At 48.7% G+C, this 15,643-nt stretch overlaps 1 protein-coding gene across 1 annotated transcript in view; it reads left to right on the plus strand.

Moving 5' to 3' along the window:
* Positions 1–1,744: 1,744 nt before the first annotated feature.
* Positions 1,745–15,643, plus strand: part of RSPH14 (radial spoke head 14 homolog) — a gene marked incomplete at its 3' end in the record, with an annotated part of 70,895 nt that continues 56,996 nt past the window's right edge. Inside the window, exons 1-3 of the mRNA XM_080937901.1 lie at positions 1,745–1,977; positions 3,326–3,428; positions 8,023–8,141. Coding sequence (XP_080794027.1) covers positions 1,779–1,977; positions 3,326–3,428; positions 8,023–8,141 — 421 coding nt within the window. The 5' untranslated portion in view covers positions 1,745–1,778. The remainder of the gene's footprint in view (positions 1,978–3,325; positions 3,429–8,022; positions 8,142–15,643) is intronic.

Below are 15,643 nucleotides of genomic sequence, written 5' to 3' on the forward strand. Positions count from 1 at the left end.
AATTGTAGCAAAATGCCTTTAAGTTGTAACTCTTAATTCAAGCCTATAAACCATTCACTTTGAATTTTCCAAAAGCTTCTTGGCTATGTGTAGGGAAAGTATTGGAGTCTTACTATACTGTATGTGTCTGCCTCCCATCTAGGTGGCAATAAAAGCATGCACCCAGGTTAGGTGGCAGACTACTGGGGAGTCAAAGGAGTTGCTAAGCGGGTGGTGAAGCCTAGAAAACCACTCCAGCCAGTATGTACAGGACGACCAGCTTTCAGAAATATGGACCCTGACCACGCAGTCCTGGGGTCAGGTCTATGTAACTGGGGGTGGGGGAGGAGAGGAAGCAACTAAAGTTCCTTGAGATTCTTAGCCTTAAAATGTATAAAGTTACACCTTCCTAACTCGGATAACCCAAAAAACAGGCAAAGTCCACAGGACATCTGTACCACAAAGAAGACTTGTCTTTGTTCTACATAGTAACATTGTAAAACCATGTTGTTTTTCCATTCTCCGCTGGGATTAGCTTCAGTCTTCTTGCGCCTGCGCCTTGGCTCCCAGGGTATTGACCAGGAAGTTGCAGACGCTGGCAGTCTCCTAGCAACTAGGTCGCCTGGTGATGGGCCTAGCGCTCAGGCTGGCAGACACCAGGAGACATCACTAAAGCAAGCAAGGCAGCTGCAGCTGGTAGGTGCCTGGCAGAGGCGTGGGGGGGCTTCCTGACCCACCCAGTTCCATTCACACGGGGCTGGTGCCCTCATACCCTGGGTCTCGCCTTTTCCACTGGTACGAGGATTCCTGTAGTGTGTGTCCTTTAGAGACTAAGATCCCCTAGAGTGGACCCTATTTCAGAGATGGCGGTTACCTTCCCCATTCTGGCCCTTTTCCTCCCTGTCTTGGCTGGTGGCCTGCAATAGAGCCTGGTTTGTCTTTTTGTTAAGTTCAGGGTTGAGTCCTGCCTGCTCCTGCAATAGTGATCAGGATAATAACCACAATCAATATAGCTCAAGTGCTGGCCCACCAGGCTCATGGGTGTCAGCTATAGATAGGACAATGCTGGAAGGGCAGGAAGGCAATACTCTTAATACCACATTCTTCAGCTACAGAGAGGATACACGTGAAAGACGAGATGGCTTGTCAGGGGGAACCCGCAGCCCAGGAGTATATCCCATTATTAACCCTGAAGCCTCATTGCCTATGGTTGTTCAAAAAGTGTGTGTGTGGGGGGGATAATAAGTCATTCTTTAACCTTAATCCTTCCTTGCAAAAGTGTCTCTAAGCATATTCCTGACATGAAAGAGCAAGACTTCTGTTTGAAGAGCTTTTAGCTTTACCTAGCCAAAGTCTGTTTCCTTTCTCGTAAATATGGAGAGCACTTTGAGTGGTTGAGCTAGTGGCTGCCAGTTAGATATTAATTACTCCTGTCACCAGCTAAGCAGGCGCATCAAAGGAGAAAACACATTGGTTTTTACTTGGTTGGCCTATATCCCCCTATCCCAATCCCCCCCTTCACCCCAGATCTTGGTGCCTGTGACTAAGGAACCAATCTACCAAGTATCCTGAGCAGTTTCTTCCTTCATTGGGCCACACTTGCACGGTGACCTTGAGAAATCTGGTCAGCCTCTGTTCATCAGTAAATCCAGATGACAGTATTCATCCTGTTTGTCTTCACAGACGGTTTTGAGGCTGAGATGGACAAGTCTCTACATGATAACAGTAATAATGGCAGGTCTTTCTTTGTTCTTTTATAAGCAGTTTCTACAGAGTTTCATTTTCAAAGCCCTTTGAAAATGGCTCACGCCCGGATCTCCATGTACAAGCCTCCAGACATTGACCCCACAAAAGCCGCCATTGCGTATGGCTGTCGGGCCTTGCCCAAGCTTAACGAGGAGCTACAATCAGGGGATCTGCTGACAAGACAGAAAGCCCTAGTGGCTCTGTGTGACCTCATGCACGATCCTGAGTATGTCTATGAGGCCATCCACATAGGTGAGAGCATCACACCCCAGGTAATCGTGCATGGGGGAGGGTCTAGGAGGGAGGGGCCGGTGTAGGTTAGACATCAGATGGCGTCAGTAGTTAAGAGTTGCTACTTATTTCGCTGAATTTCAGGCCAGCAGTGTCCCCAAGTAAAGTGCTATTCCCAAGAGAGGGAACATTTTCAATCTACAGGTATAAAAATCAGAGCTCAGGAGAGGGGTGGGGGTGTGAGTCTAAGGTTTCCTAACCAATAAGCTAAATAGGAAAGGCTGGAGAGATGGCTGGTGCTCAACAGTACCTGCTATTTTTTTCCCAGAGGACCTGAGTTCAGATCCCAGCCCCGATATCAGAGAGCACACAACTGTCTGCAACCCCAGCTCCAGAGAACTGAGGCTTCTAGCCTCTGTGTGCTTGTAAACACACACACTCCCCTAGATGTAATTTTAAATAATATAAGTAAGTCTTGAAAAATTCAAGCCTGATCTTTCTATGCTGGATCTGGCATCCCTAAATCTACCCAACTCAAGGACACAGTGACTTGTTTTCAGAATGTATCTCTCTTTTTATTTCCTTTGCATTATGCGCATGTGTCTGTAGGTGGGTAGGTGCTTGTGAATACAAGTGTTTGTGGAGGACAGAAGAGGGTGTCTGATCCCCAGAGCTGAAGTCAGGTGTTTGGGAACTTCCTGATGTGGGTGCCAAGAATTGACCTCAGAGCAAGAGAAGCATGCATGGGGCAGGTTTCCAATCTGACCTCATGTTTCTCCTGAGATCAAAGAAATGTCAAGGGCATTTTTTTAAAAAAATAAACCCCAGGGCTGACTACAAGAGGAGGAACTTATAAGAGAAATGAGGGGTTGGGGATTTAGCTCAGTGGTAGAGCACTTGCCTAGCAAGCAAAAGGCCCTAGGTTTGGTCCTCAGCTCTGGAGATGGGTGGCAGGGCTGAGGCACACAGAAGGCTGGGTGTATTTACATGCCTTTATTACCAGTACCCAGGAGGCAGAAGCAGGTGGATTTCTGTGAGTTTGAGGCCAGCAGCCTGGTCTACATAGTGAGTTCCAGAAACGGCCAGAGCTATATAGTAAGAAAGACACTGTCTCAAAAAAAATTAAAAATTAAAAAAATAAAAAAACAAACCAGGGGTGGGGGTAGAGGAATTAGGAGGAGGCAGCTTAAATGAGGTTGTCTCTGGGTGTGAGCCCCTTCTACTAACAAAGGCTGTGCCACGGATTGATTCCCGAAAAGCCGAAGTACAGACCATTGGTACTTTCCCGTTACCCAGCACTGGGTCACGGTTGACTTCTAGATGATTTTCTTTGAATGGGCAGGTGTTCAAAGTGTTCCTGTCTCCACAGGCTGCCTGGAGAGCCTGAAGTCCCTGCTGAAGGACATTGATAACCTGGTACGGATAAAGACCACTGAGGTGCTCTACATCATGGCTACACATAACATAGGCAGGTGGGCAGCTACTAATGAAAACCAATGTCCACCCCAGGGTAGATGTCCTTGAGCGGCTGCGAGAGCTCTTCTACCGAGAGCACTGGTCTCTGGTGGCACCTCTATTTGTGGATGACAATCCTCTCTGTAGGGCAGCTTGGTTGCCTCTGCGGTGGCCGAGCGGGTTTCTCTTCCAAAACTTTCTCTTGGCCTTGGGGACTAAATCCAGGGTTTCATGCATGCTACACAGGTACCCTACCTCTAAGCTGTACTCTTGTTCTGTTCTAGAATAATTTTTATGTTAGCTCCCGGCTTTCGGCTTTTCACATTTGAAAGCAGAAAGTTGGTCTTCTAGTGACCTCCTCCATTATACCTGTTTCAGCCGGACACTGAGCAGGCGCTGGGACAGGGCATGTGTAGTAACGTACACAGAGTCGGTCTGAGTCTTAATTCATGAAGTTAGGTCTCTGTTGTGGTTAGAGCAGTCAAGTAGGGACTTCCACCCTGTCCTGCTGGTCATGGGGCGGCCTTTCTTGCTTTGCAGCCTAGCCAGATCTCTGGATCCCACTTACTTTGTCTAAAACAGCAGGTCTCAACCTGTAGGGTCTCAACCATATTTCGGATGGTCTCAGGAACCCGAGGCACAGCTCAGTAGCAAAATTACAGTCATGAAGAAGCAGCAAAAACTAAATTTATGATTGTGAATCCCTAAGACCATCAGAAATGTGGTTTCTCCCCCCCAATGTTTACACCGTCAGAAATACCAGTTTTCCAGCGGCTTCGACCCACAGGTTGAGAACTGTTGGTCTAAGGTAACCTTGGGGAGAGGGCGACCATTACATTAGAGTTGGCGACTGAAGAGGCGACCTGATTCCCGTGTGCTCCCACGGCTGGGCTTTGGTTGGACATTAAGAAGCCCTAAGGTTTGGGGACTTTGCAGAACCTTTGGGCATGGGGCTTAGCTGTCATGTATCGAGCTGTCAGCATGAGGTTCTTAAGGGTCACAGCCAAGCCCCAGGTTCTAGCTGGCGACAGCTTCTCCCTCCCGATGGGTTAAGCTCCTGATGTTGCAGAAAGAAGCCTGTCCACTTGACATGCCTTTCCTGCTATGAAACTGAGCCAAAATACATCTTAAAGCTGTCTCGCACCGCAAGCGTGTGGTCAGTGTACGGTTCTAAGCTTTGTCTTTCCCCTGTACAGCTATAGTAGATCAGAAGGTAAATGGTCCTAAGCAAATGTTGTTGGATCTAAATTCCACTCCTGAGTTCAGTGGTGACCCCCCCATACACACCCATTGAGTATATGCCACACCCTTTCCCCCTCTGTTCCCTCTCTTTCTCCCCTCCTCTCTCCCTCCCTCTCTCACTCCTTTTTAGTGATGGTCGGCCTTCAACTTCAGGGCTTTGTATTCGATAAGCCACTCTAGAACTAACATCACTACTGTGACCGGTGGCTCACCAAGCCCCAGGTGACTGCCCGGAGCCTCCTGTGTTGAGCCTCTCTCACCTCACATCCCAGGAGTGACATGGAGGTAGGACAAGGATGGCCCTCTAAGCATTGGCATCTTGGCACCTCGCTAATCCACCGCTGCACCCCGGTGGCCCTGAAGCCCCCCGGCAATCTAGCTCTTGCTCCTTTAAGGACACACCATCAAGCCGCTCTAATTTTGAGTTTTTTTCTCTCTGGACGTTTTTGCCTTTAAAATGGCTATGGTCACCAAATATTCACTGTACAAAACTCAGTGGGTTTTTTTCCCAAGAAGGTATATTGGGAGCTTTCTTCTTCCCTCCGTTTCTGTTACCTGGTCTTGTCTCCCTATCCCTTTCCTTTCCACTGGCCTGTCTTTTCCTATCCCTTAATGCTTCACCAGTGAGCTCTTTCCACAGCCTCCATCCCTCCTACCAGCCCTCCTTCCCCCTTCCTCTTCCCTCCGTCTTGCTGAATCCTGCAGGCTAACCCTGAACTCCTGGCTACAAGCTATCCTCCTATCAAAGCTCCCAGAGGATCGGGACCGAGGAGCATTCCAGCACCTTTACAAAGCGTGCCTGATGTGGAGTGGATTACTGTGGGGGCGGGGTATAGGAAACACAGCAGTTCTGCACGGGCATCTCCTACTATGATTTCTCTTTTCCAAAACAGTGTGTATCATACCGTAAGATTAAGCTCTGACCAACGTCAAAGTGCTGTAGCTGGCTGGGCATGTCCTTGGTGCCGCATGCTTAGTTCAGTTTCTTCATTCTTGCCTTCATTCCTGAACTCACCTGGACGGGTGTGACTTCAGAAGATTCCATTCCAGACGCTGTTGTCTACTTAAAAGACATGGTTCATAATCAAAGAATTAAAGAGACAACATAGTTCTTTTAGACTGCTCCTTTAACTCAAAGCACAAATGAGAAGGCATTTGCCAATCCTTGTGTGAAATCTTTGTTTGCTTGTTTTGTCTTTTTGTTTGTTTTTTTGTTTTTGAGACAGGGTTTCTCTGAGTAGCCCTGGCTGTCCTGGAACTTGCTCTGTAGACCAGGTTGGTCTCGAACTCAGAGATCCTTATCCAGGCCTTTTCTAGGATACAGGTCCATTGGGTGGTATTTTCTATTGTCTTTTCTGCTTACACTGCTGCTTTGATTTGCCAAGATCAGGAAGACACTGTTGAAATAGTTAGCATACAAAAAAAATGTAGAATATCTTACAGTCATCTTACATTTTCAAGAGACCCATTTGAGGTTTATTTTATTTTATTTTATTTTTTTACATTTTTACATTGAAACATTCAAAGATGTTTCAAGAGGAAATAAAAACAATCCTTTCTCTAATCGGCTCCCCTAATATTTCATTAACTTACATGTTATTGCAGTAAGCAAAGAGGGCAGCCCTGGGTCTGAGGGGACACAGCTGCTGCCAGCAAACTCAGAAGACAGTTGGGAGAAGAGAATTAAGAGCTGGGAGGGGCCTGGGGATGCTGGACCTGTAGAGAGTTTCCCGGGAGTCAAAGCTGTAGAAAGTTGGTAAACTCAGCCCCACAGTGCAGGCAAGTGGGTTCCAGGTTCCAGGTTCCTGCTGCCTTGTGCCATTTCCTGTGGGGTGGGTCTGATGCTCAGAATGGGGAAAAGAGTCGAAGCCACAGGGATTCAGAGATGCTGCTCAAAAGTGGGAGAAGCAAGACCTATCCCACTCCAGGAAGCATGGTGCTGTGCATTTATGATCCCCAGGGCTTCTAAATGTGGCAGATCTCTCTGGCATTTGCCTGAGATAGTATGGATCCCCCCACCCCTGCAGCCCCTGATCGTATTTGAACTTCTCCAGAGATTAAATTATAGAGCTATAGTAATAAAACCCACACTGCACAGGCATATAAACAGACACATTGGCCAAGGGAATAGGACCAAGAACCCATTTCTAATCTCAGTCTCTTAGAGTCACCCAGTTTTATCTTCGAGTTGCTCCTAATACTGCTAGTCAGACTCGATAGCTATGTGTAGAAGAATGGAACCAAAACCTTATTTCTCACCCGGTACAAAACTCAACTCTAAATGGTTCAAGGGCTTCAACGAAAGACCTGGTACCTTGAATCTGGGAATATATGTGAGCTCACTGGCACGGGACACCGAGAGTGCAGGTGTTCAGACCAGTAATTAATAAGCAGGTCTCTATGAAGCCACAGAGCTTCTATACTGCCAAGGAGACCACAATCCAAGTGAAGCAGGCTGCAGAACTGGGGAAAAGTGTTTACTAACTATACCAGTCATATCTAGACCATACGGAGGACTCAAACACAAAACAAAACAAAACAACAACAACAACAACAAAAAAAACAAATTTCAAGAATACAACCCAAGTTTTTGTTTTTTTTTTTTTAAGAGGGCTGGACTAATGAGAGAGTCCTCAAAGGACGAAATACAAATAACCGAGAAGCATTTTCAAACACTTTCAAGATCCTCGGCTATCAGGAAAAAGGCACATTAAAATCACTTTGAGATTTCAACTTACCCCCACCACGATGGCTGAGAGAGAGGAAATAAAAATGGTGGCAAAGGCTAGTGCGGATGTAAGGAAAGAGAAACACTTATTCACCGCCAGTGGGAGTGCAAACCAGGTGCCGCCACTGTGGAAATCAGTGTGGTGCCCCCCCTCCGGAAGGCTAGAAATAGGTCTACCACACGATCCATCTATACACTACTCTTGGGCCCACACACGAAGGGCTCTCGCTGTACCGTACTGTAGAGATAAGCAACCGCCCGCGTTCCCTGCTGCTTTATTCACAATGGTCAGGAAACTGAAACGACCTACTCCCTCCATAAACCGATGAGTGGGTAATGGAAATGCACTGTGTTTACACAAGACAATAGTATTCAGCCATTAAGATCATTGAAATTGGGTCAGAAGGGTTTGCCCAATACTCGTGGCTGTCACAATGGACGCAGGTTTGGTTCTCAGCACCCCCACGATGGCTCCCGTTCCAGGGGGTCCAGTGCTCTCTCCTGAATTCCTTGGGCACCAGCTGTACGTGTGACACAGACACACGGAAACAAAAACACCCATACACATACAAATAAATATACTGTAGGAAAAGAAAACTGAAATGGTCTCCTTATGTCTAAACCCACCCTCCCTTCTTCAGAGTTGGCTTCTTAAAGCATGACATCATCCTAGCACTGTCGAACCTGCTGAGTGATCACCAGACCCTCTGCCGGGAGAACCTACATCAGGCATACAAGCATCTGGCGCAGTTGCCTGAAGGTAGGGTTGCATCACGCACGGGATCTGGTCGACGGTTGATTATCTGCAGTCTCCCCTTCTGGTCAGTTTGTGTCCGGTCGTAGGTCACGGTATTTAGTACTTGGGGTGGGACATGCGTAGGTCACGGTATTTAGTACTTGGGGTGGGACATGCGTAGGTCACGGTATTTAGTACTTGGGGTGGGACATGGGTCCAGCTACTCCAGAGGCTGAGCACCCAGGAGGATTAGCCTGGGTATCAGAGTAAGACTTCCTTTCAAATCTGTAACAGCAGCAGCAACAAAGTTACCTTTTTGTTAATATATAATACATTTTTGGGGGAGGGGTGTTTTCCTCAAGACAGGGTTTCCTTGTGTAGCCCTGATTGTCTTCTAACTCCCTCTGTAGACCAGGCTGGCTTTGAACTCAGAGATCCTCCTGCCTCTGCCTCCCAAGCGTTGATGTGTTTTACAAAGCTGGGAGTGTATCTCAGAAGTTGGATAAAGACCCCAGGTTCTATCCCACCATCCACCTCCAAAAACGCAAACAAGCCAATATTTGGTTAACTTCTAATAAACATACACAAAGAAAAAGCCCTGTAGCCTGTTCCTAATACTCCAGCCTGGCCGTGTTCCTCATCCTCAGGGTGACCCTTTCTGAGGTCATGTGCTGAGTTGTTTGGTACTTTTTCTTTTTGCGGGATATATTGGCATTGAACCCAGGCTATCCTATTGTGCTGACCTCTGCCATGGAGGATACCTTCCCAGTTTAGTCTATGAGTTTTAAAGCTGTCTGAAAATGGGAATATCCAGTCTATACTATCTCAAAGATTTTACATGTTTCTATTTAGTGTTTCATTTAGGAACTGTCTTAGTTAGGGTTTTATTGCTGTGAATAGACACCATGACCAATGCAAGTCTTATAAAGGATAACATTTAATTGGGGCTGGCTCACAGGTTCAGAGGTTGAGTCCGTTATCATCAAGGCAGGAGCATGGCAGCATCCAGGCAGGCATGGTGCAGGAGGAGCTGAGAGTTCTACATCTTCATCTGAAGGCTGCTAGCAGAATGTCTTCCTCAGGAAGCCAGGAGGCAGGCTCTGTTTCAAACTGGGCAGAGCTTGAGCATAGAACCTCAAATCCCATCTCCACACTGACGCACTTCCTCCAACAAGGCCACACCCACCCCAGCAAGGCCACACCTCCTCATGGTGCCACTTCCCACAGGCCGAGCTCATTCAAACCACCATACCTCAAATCAGGGTATCAGAACTGCTTCCCAGCCTGCCCTCCCCCAGCCAGTGGCATCCTGTCAGCTAGCCCAATGGCATGCTTTGGAAGATCACCGTTGTATGGTGTTGCCCACGGGCACGATGAGCGAGAACCACATCTCAGTACTTGGCATTACCTCATTTGTACAGTGCCTCTGGGGAGCTGGGGTCCACTTTGCTGATGAGTTCCTTTTCTACTCAGTGGCCAACTTGATGAGCTCTAAAGTATCCTAGAAGATGGGCTCTGGGCATGCATGTGAGGGACTATCTTGGGTATGATATTTGGGGCCGGAAGATCCACTCACTGTGTGTGGCTTCGGACCTTGGGCTGCTGGGCTTGAGATACTGAGGAGAAGGAGAAAGTGAGCTGGATACACACATCGTCTACTCTCTGCTCCCTAACTGAGCGTGAGTGTGAACGTGGCATCTGTCTCAAGCCCCTTCTGCCGTTGCCTTCCCCATAACGGGCCTCTCTGGGGTCTGCGACCAAATAAACCCTTCGGCCCCGAGACTGCTTTGGTCAAGAGTATCTTATCATGGCAATAGGGACAGTCAGAGATAGGTAAGCTTCTCTTTATTTATCCAATGGGCCCTAAAGTTCTTTACTTGGGAGTTGGCCTCACCAGCCTTTCCTTTGTGCACTCCACCCCCCCAGGTAGGGATTGCTAGAGAAGACAGCTCCACTTATCCTGATCTCCTGAAGACATTCTGCCGTGTCTCCTAGGAAACAGGCAACTTTACTTTTCCCGTTCAGCTGGCAAAGGTCATACCCCCAATGGAGTCCAATCTTCCTTCTAGACCCCATCAATCAAAATTCCCAGGGTTCTGAAAGTTTGGAGTGTCCTGGGTTCTCTCAGGTGCTCCCCATCTCCCCGTAGAACCCAAACAATACGCGGAGTCTATGGAATCTGCTGTGCTGACCAACCCAACCAGCACAATCCTTTCTGGAGACCTCGGTGTGAGCCATTTGCCTTTATGGGTGCTGATCACTGTGGGTGAGGTCCCCAGAAGGCAGGCCAGGGAAGCCTGGTGGAGAGATTGGCATCAGGGGACTAGGCAGAGGAAGGGAGGCTGTGTGGTCAATGCCTCGGGAGGTCCATCTTGGCATCACTCTGGTGCTGTGGCTTTTGGGTTCAGTGGTGTGACTGCACCTTGCACAGCGTCCTAGCTGGGCTTTGGGTGGGGCTTGGGCTTTCTTCTTTAACCTTCCTCTTACCAGTATGTGACTTTGGGCAGTTGCTAGTTGGTGGGAGCCTGGATTGCTAGCCTGCAGCATATATTATGGGGTCCCTTGTCAGTGGCAGCATTAGAACTTTTTCGTTTGTTTTGTTTTCAAATTAGGGCATGCCTTTGGTGCCCGCCTCTCCAATGGCGTCGCTGGTGCCTCTAGAGTACCTTGCGTGTAGCTAATATTGTTCAGCAGGTACCTGCAAATCCTTGCAGCTACCAAGGTCTGACTTGTTCCCAGAATAACCAGCAGGGGGCGCACCAGGACTAGGGCCCGTGACTGTCTCATGTCCTAAGGGGTTTGCCACAAAGAGGCTGCCAGGCCACGTTCCCTAGAAACTAATGGCCTTGAGTGCCCAACCAGGATCCTCTTTCTGTGTCAGGCACTGGTTGGGTATCTGGGCAACTCCCTCCGGTTGTGCCAGGCTCTCAGACCCTGGCCCAGATGTAGTGGTGGTGGAATAACTTTACTGCCTGGCTTTGCAGCTTGCCTAGATCTCGGTGCGGGCAATGCACCACACGAGGATGGAGGATGTTTGCATGTGGTTTTGATCCTGGCCAGGCTGAGATGCTGCAGGGAGCTGGAGTCATACGTGATGGAGACACTTCCCCTTCTAAGGACACCTCCGGGCCCCAGGCAGGCAACCTACTCCTGCATCTGACACCGCACCTATGTCCGAGTGCAGGATATTTAATCCCAAGATTGAACTGGAAAATCCCCCTGGCAAGGCGCAGCCCGAGCACGTGCCTTTAACCCAAGAGCTCTCTGTTTACTGTCAACAGGTAGTGGTGTGGCTCAGCCCTAGCACACACCTTTAATCCAAGAGCTTCCTGTAAACAAGAGCTAAATAAAGTCAAGGATGGGTCAAGAGGCAGGGAGTAAAAGTAAGTAAGCCCAGGAAGAGCTTTTCTCCTCGGACTTCAGCAGAGGTTAGCTGGGTGCTTTCTCTGCCTCTCTGAGCTAGCAAGGCTCTAGAATCTGGCTCCTGAGTCTTCGTCGGCAAAATTGAACGCAGGAATTTTGTTTTTAGAAAAACGTATGTCCTTAGCCTGACAGTCCAAGTTGCTCCTGTCCCTGCTGACCTTTAGGATAATGCTTGACAACAAGGACCTATCTCTTTTTTTGCTATCATAGTTTCTGGGTACCCCCCTTTCTCTACACTCTTATGCCCCTCCTCCATGCACCCATCCCCTGGCACCTCCAGTGGGATAAAACCTTTTCCCGTCCAGCCCTGTCAGGGCTGGACCTCACCAGAACTTACCCCCACCATTTCTCTTGGGCGAAGCAGGCTTAATCAGCTCTTCCCATTAGGTTTGCATAGTATCTCCTGGGGTTCAAAATAGCCTATTACCAACAGACTTTCCACAGGGACTGGGTCCTCTGGGGGTATAACCAAGGCTGTGCTGGCGAGGCAGCTGGTGTGGGAACTACCCCTATTCTGTTAGGCTTATGTTGGTGAGACACATCCCTCAGGGTGCCACCCAGCGTCTGGAGGCTGTGCATCCTCATGGGGTAGTGCTGCTGTGCCCCACCCCCATGACATTTGTTCCTGTGCCAGCTGGGCACATACTCTGCCCATTTGTCCAGGATGTCTAGTATTATTTCAGGCCTAGAGAGACTACACACAATCCTCTCTTGCTGTATAGTAGCCAAGTCATTTGCCATGATGTTTGACCCATTGAGGGTCTCTGCCATTTTTGGAGTGTGTGCACATAGGCATGTGTGTGTGTGTGTGTGTGTGTGTGTGTGTGTGTGTGTGTGTGTAGGCCACAGATAACCTTGGGTGTTAGTCCTTGGGAATTGCCCATCTTGGTTTTTTTTTTTTTTTTTTTTTTTTTTTTTGGGAGGGGGTTGGTTGGATTTGGGGGGGGGCAGGGCATTTTACTGGAATGTAGGCAAGGCTGACTGGCCAGTAAGGACCACGGAATCGCCCGTTTCCCCCTCTCCTGTACTGGGATTACAAACCCATACCACGATGCCCAGATTTTTCACAGCAATGCTGGGAATCGAACCCTGATCCTCAGGCTCGAGCAACAAGCACCTTTCCAACTGAGCCATCTTCCCACGCCCTTTCGTTTCCCCTTTGTGTAAAGAATCAACGGCCATTGCTTCTTAGGCGTGTGCTTCGGAGCATAACTGTCAAGAGCAGCCAGCATTACTGTAACCGTCAAGGATGCCCTGCATCAGTGACCATACAAGCCACCGAGGAAGGTGGTGATCCTGATGGCGGTGTGTCTTGGGAGGGAGGCTAGACAGTACCAGCAGAGCGTGGACAAGATCCTCCAGCTGTTCCTGTCACCAGAGTCTCACTTAATTTCCTTTTGGAAGGCCCCGTACCAATTTCCCTGCTAAAACTGGCTATCGGTATTTACCCTGTAACGCCTCTCTTGGGCCTCTAAGGTCAGCCTATGCCCCTGAGGGAAGGAGATGGGTCAGATGGCACCTTGCAGATGAATCAGTGCAACCTCTATTATATGGGCTCAAACTGGTGGAATTTGCCTATGCTGCCCTGGGAGTGGGTGAGTGTTAGGGAGATGAGCGAGGGAGGGATAAAACTTCTAGACAGTCTGAGATGGATTTAAGCTTGATCCTATGGGATGGACATGTGGAGGACTGACTGTAAGGATAGAGAGCAAGAGGGACGGAAGGAAGAACTTCCACAGATGAGCTACAGCGGACAGAACCAGAATGAGCGTCCAGGAAGAATGTGATGGTTGATCTCGATTGTGATCTTGACAAAATCTAGGTTCTCTTAGGCGATAAGGATCTGAGCATGCTCACTAAGGGTCTGTATGGTCTGGGCATGCTCATTGAGGGTCGGTATGGTGTGAGCATGCTCCCTGAGGGGCTGTATGGGTTAGCCTAGCCACTGGACAAGCCTGAGAAAAGATTAGGTAGACTGGAGAGGGACAACCCACCTTGACTCTGGGCAGCACCATGTCACACGCTGGGGTTCTGAACAGGAGCAAGGGAGCACCGACGTCCCTGACCACAAACGCAATGCGATCAGCTGCTCTTGCCTCTGTGGCTTCCTGGGGATGACGACTGGCGACACCAGACTGTGAGCCAAAACAAAACCCTTCATTCCTCAAACTGCCTTCGTTGGGTATTTTCGTCGCAACACAAGGAACTAATGCAGGGGCTGAGAGGGATCATAAGAAAAGGTGACTATGGGGCTCTGGGGACAGGCCTCTTCTGATCCCTGCACACACCAAGGGAGGCAAAATCTATTTTTCCCATCAGCTGCGTATTTTTAGATTAAAGATGCGCACAGTGAAGTTACTTTTCTGTCTCACAGTTATTAAAAGCACAGAATAAGTCTCAATGGCTTACAGTTGAACAGTTTATCTCTTTAACCCAAAGCCCCGCCCCCTCCCGTAGGTTCTCGCCATTGGTGACATGGGAACACGTGAGAGATACTCCCACATGAGTGGGAGGGTAGAAAGTGGCCCTGTGTCTGTGTTTGAGCATCTTTGTGTGGATGTCTGCTGCCCCACATGGCTGTCTAGGATTCTCCTTGGAGAGAGTGGTTTCAGGGTCACTCTGTGCTCTGTGTTCCTGTCCCGTTCTGGTGCAGCGCAAGGGTGAGGATCCAGGCACCCTACTCCCGGGTTCCTCAGGAAGAACAGTGAGTTTCCCTGACTTGAGGGAGTCCCGTCATTGCTCGATTCCTGACCTTGATCTTAGACCCCTTCCTCGACATCCTGGACTGTAAGATGGTCACCACGGGCCATCGGCAAACACGTTTTATTTTTGCATTTGTAATGCATCTGACTGCACCTGAAGGAGGCTCTAGACTTATTTCCTTGGCTTCTAACAGCACACTGATCTAATTACCCCCGAGTACCTCTGAACACCAAAGCCAGTAAGTGGGCAGTTTCGGGTCTTCTGACTCACACCCCTGGAGAGTTATCTGTGGAGTAAGGAGTCCCAAGGTTACAAGCTGGGCCAGTGCTGGGTGGGGCCTGACGATGCCAGCAACGTCATCTGCAACCTTCTATCACCCGAGGCCACCAGGGCTGGGCAAGTGTCTTCTCTTTTGTACGCTAAAGTTTACTCTCACTTTACGTTCAACCCAAAACGACTTTACCTGTGTATGTATTTGACACAGACACCTGCCGGTGGAAGGCGTCTCTAGCTGCTCTCTTGACGTTACCGAGCTCAGCCACACCTGAGCCACACACAAGCACACGGGGACAGAGTTTGGCTCCGTTCAGGGTATTTTATTTCTTAAAGTAGACAATCTTCGAGTTTTATATGGCTCACCAGCTCTTCTCCTTCTCTGTACATCTTAGCTCCTTGGCTGCGGTTCCGTACATTGACCTCGGACACACGGGCACCAGACAAAGGGCAGAGAGGGGTTTGGCAAGGGGGTGCCATTCCCTTGGTCTTTGTATTTTACACAGCCAAGGCTCTTTCAAGACCGGTGTCTCTGGGCTCTGGGGCCAGAAGGGCCAGAGTGCACAGTCCCAACAGGGCCTCCTTCAGGCCACAACTCAAGCTGTGCCGTCACAGGAGTCTGAGTAGCTCCCAGCCCAGGCCAGGCGTGGAGTGTGTGGGGGACCCGGGGAGTGCCATCTCTTGCCCACCCCCTTCCTTCAATTTGGCAAAGCCATAGATAAATTACACTTTTAAATACCAAGACATTTAGCTATTGTTCATTCGCTCCTAGGTAAAGAACCTTCTTTAAATACATCACATTTATTTCTCTGAAATAAAAACAAAGCAGAAAACGGCACCAGTAACAAGAGAACATTGCAGAGGCTTATGTACATATGTCCCGTGAGGCTGGCGTGGGACATCTGCCCCGGAATTCTTTGGAGCCGAGGAGCAGAATCGTCCAGATGACAACTTCTATACTCAGCAAGCCAGACACAAAAGGGACACCCGAAATGAAATTGTGTTTTGAAAATCCGCATTTAAAAAAGAATATCTAATCACATCTGAAATTGTCTGTAGTTTTTTTTTTTTCTCCTTTCTCCGTGAGACATAATATTTGGCCAAAAATAAAAATTAAAAAAAAAAAG

The sequence above is a fragment of the Micromys minutus genome (genome assembly GCF_963924665.1).
Source record: "Micromys minutus genome assembly, chromosome: 25".
Classification (NCBI taxonomy): domain Eukaryota; kingdom Metazoa; phylum Chordata; class Mammalia; order Rodentia; family Muridae; genus Micromys; species Micromys minutus.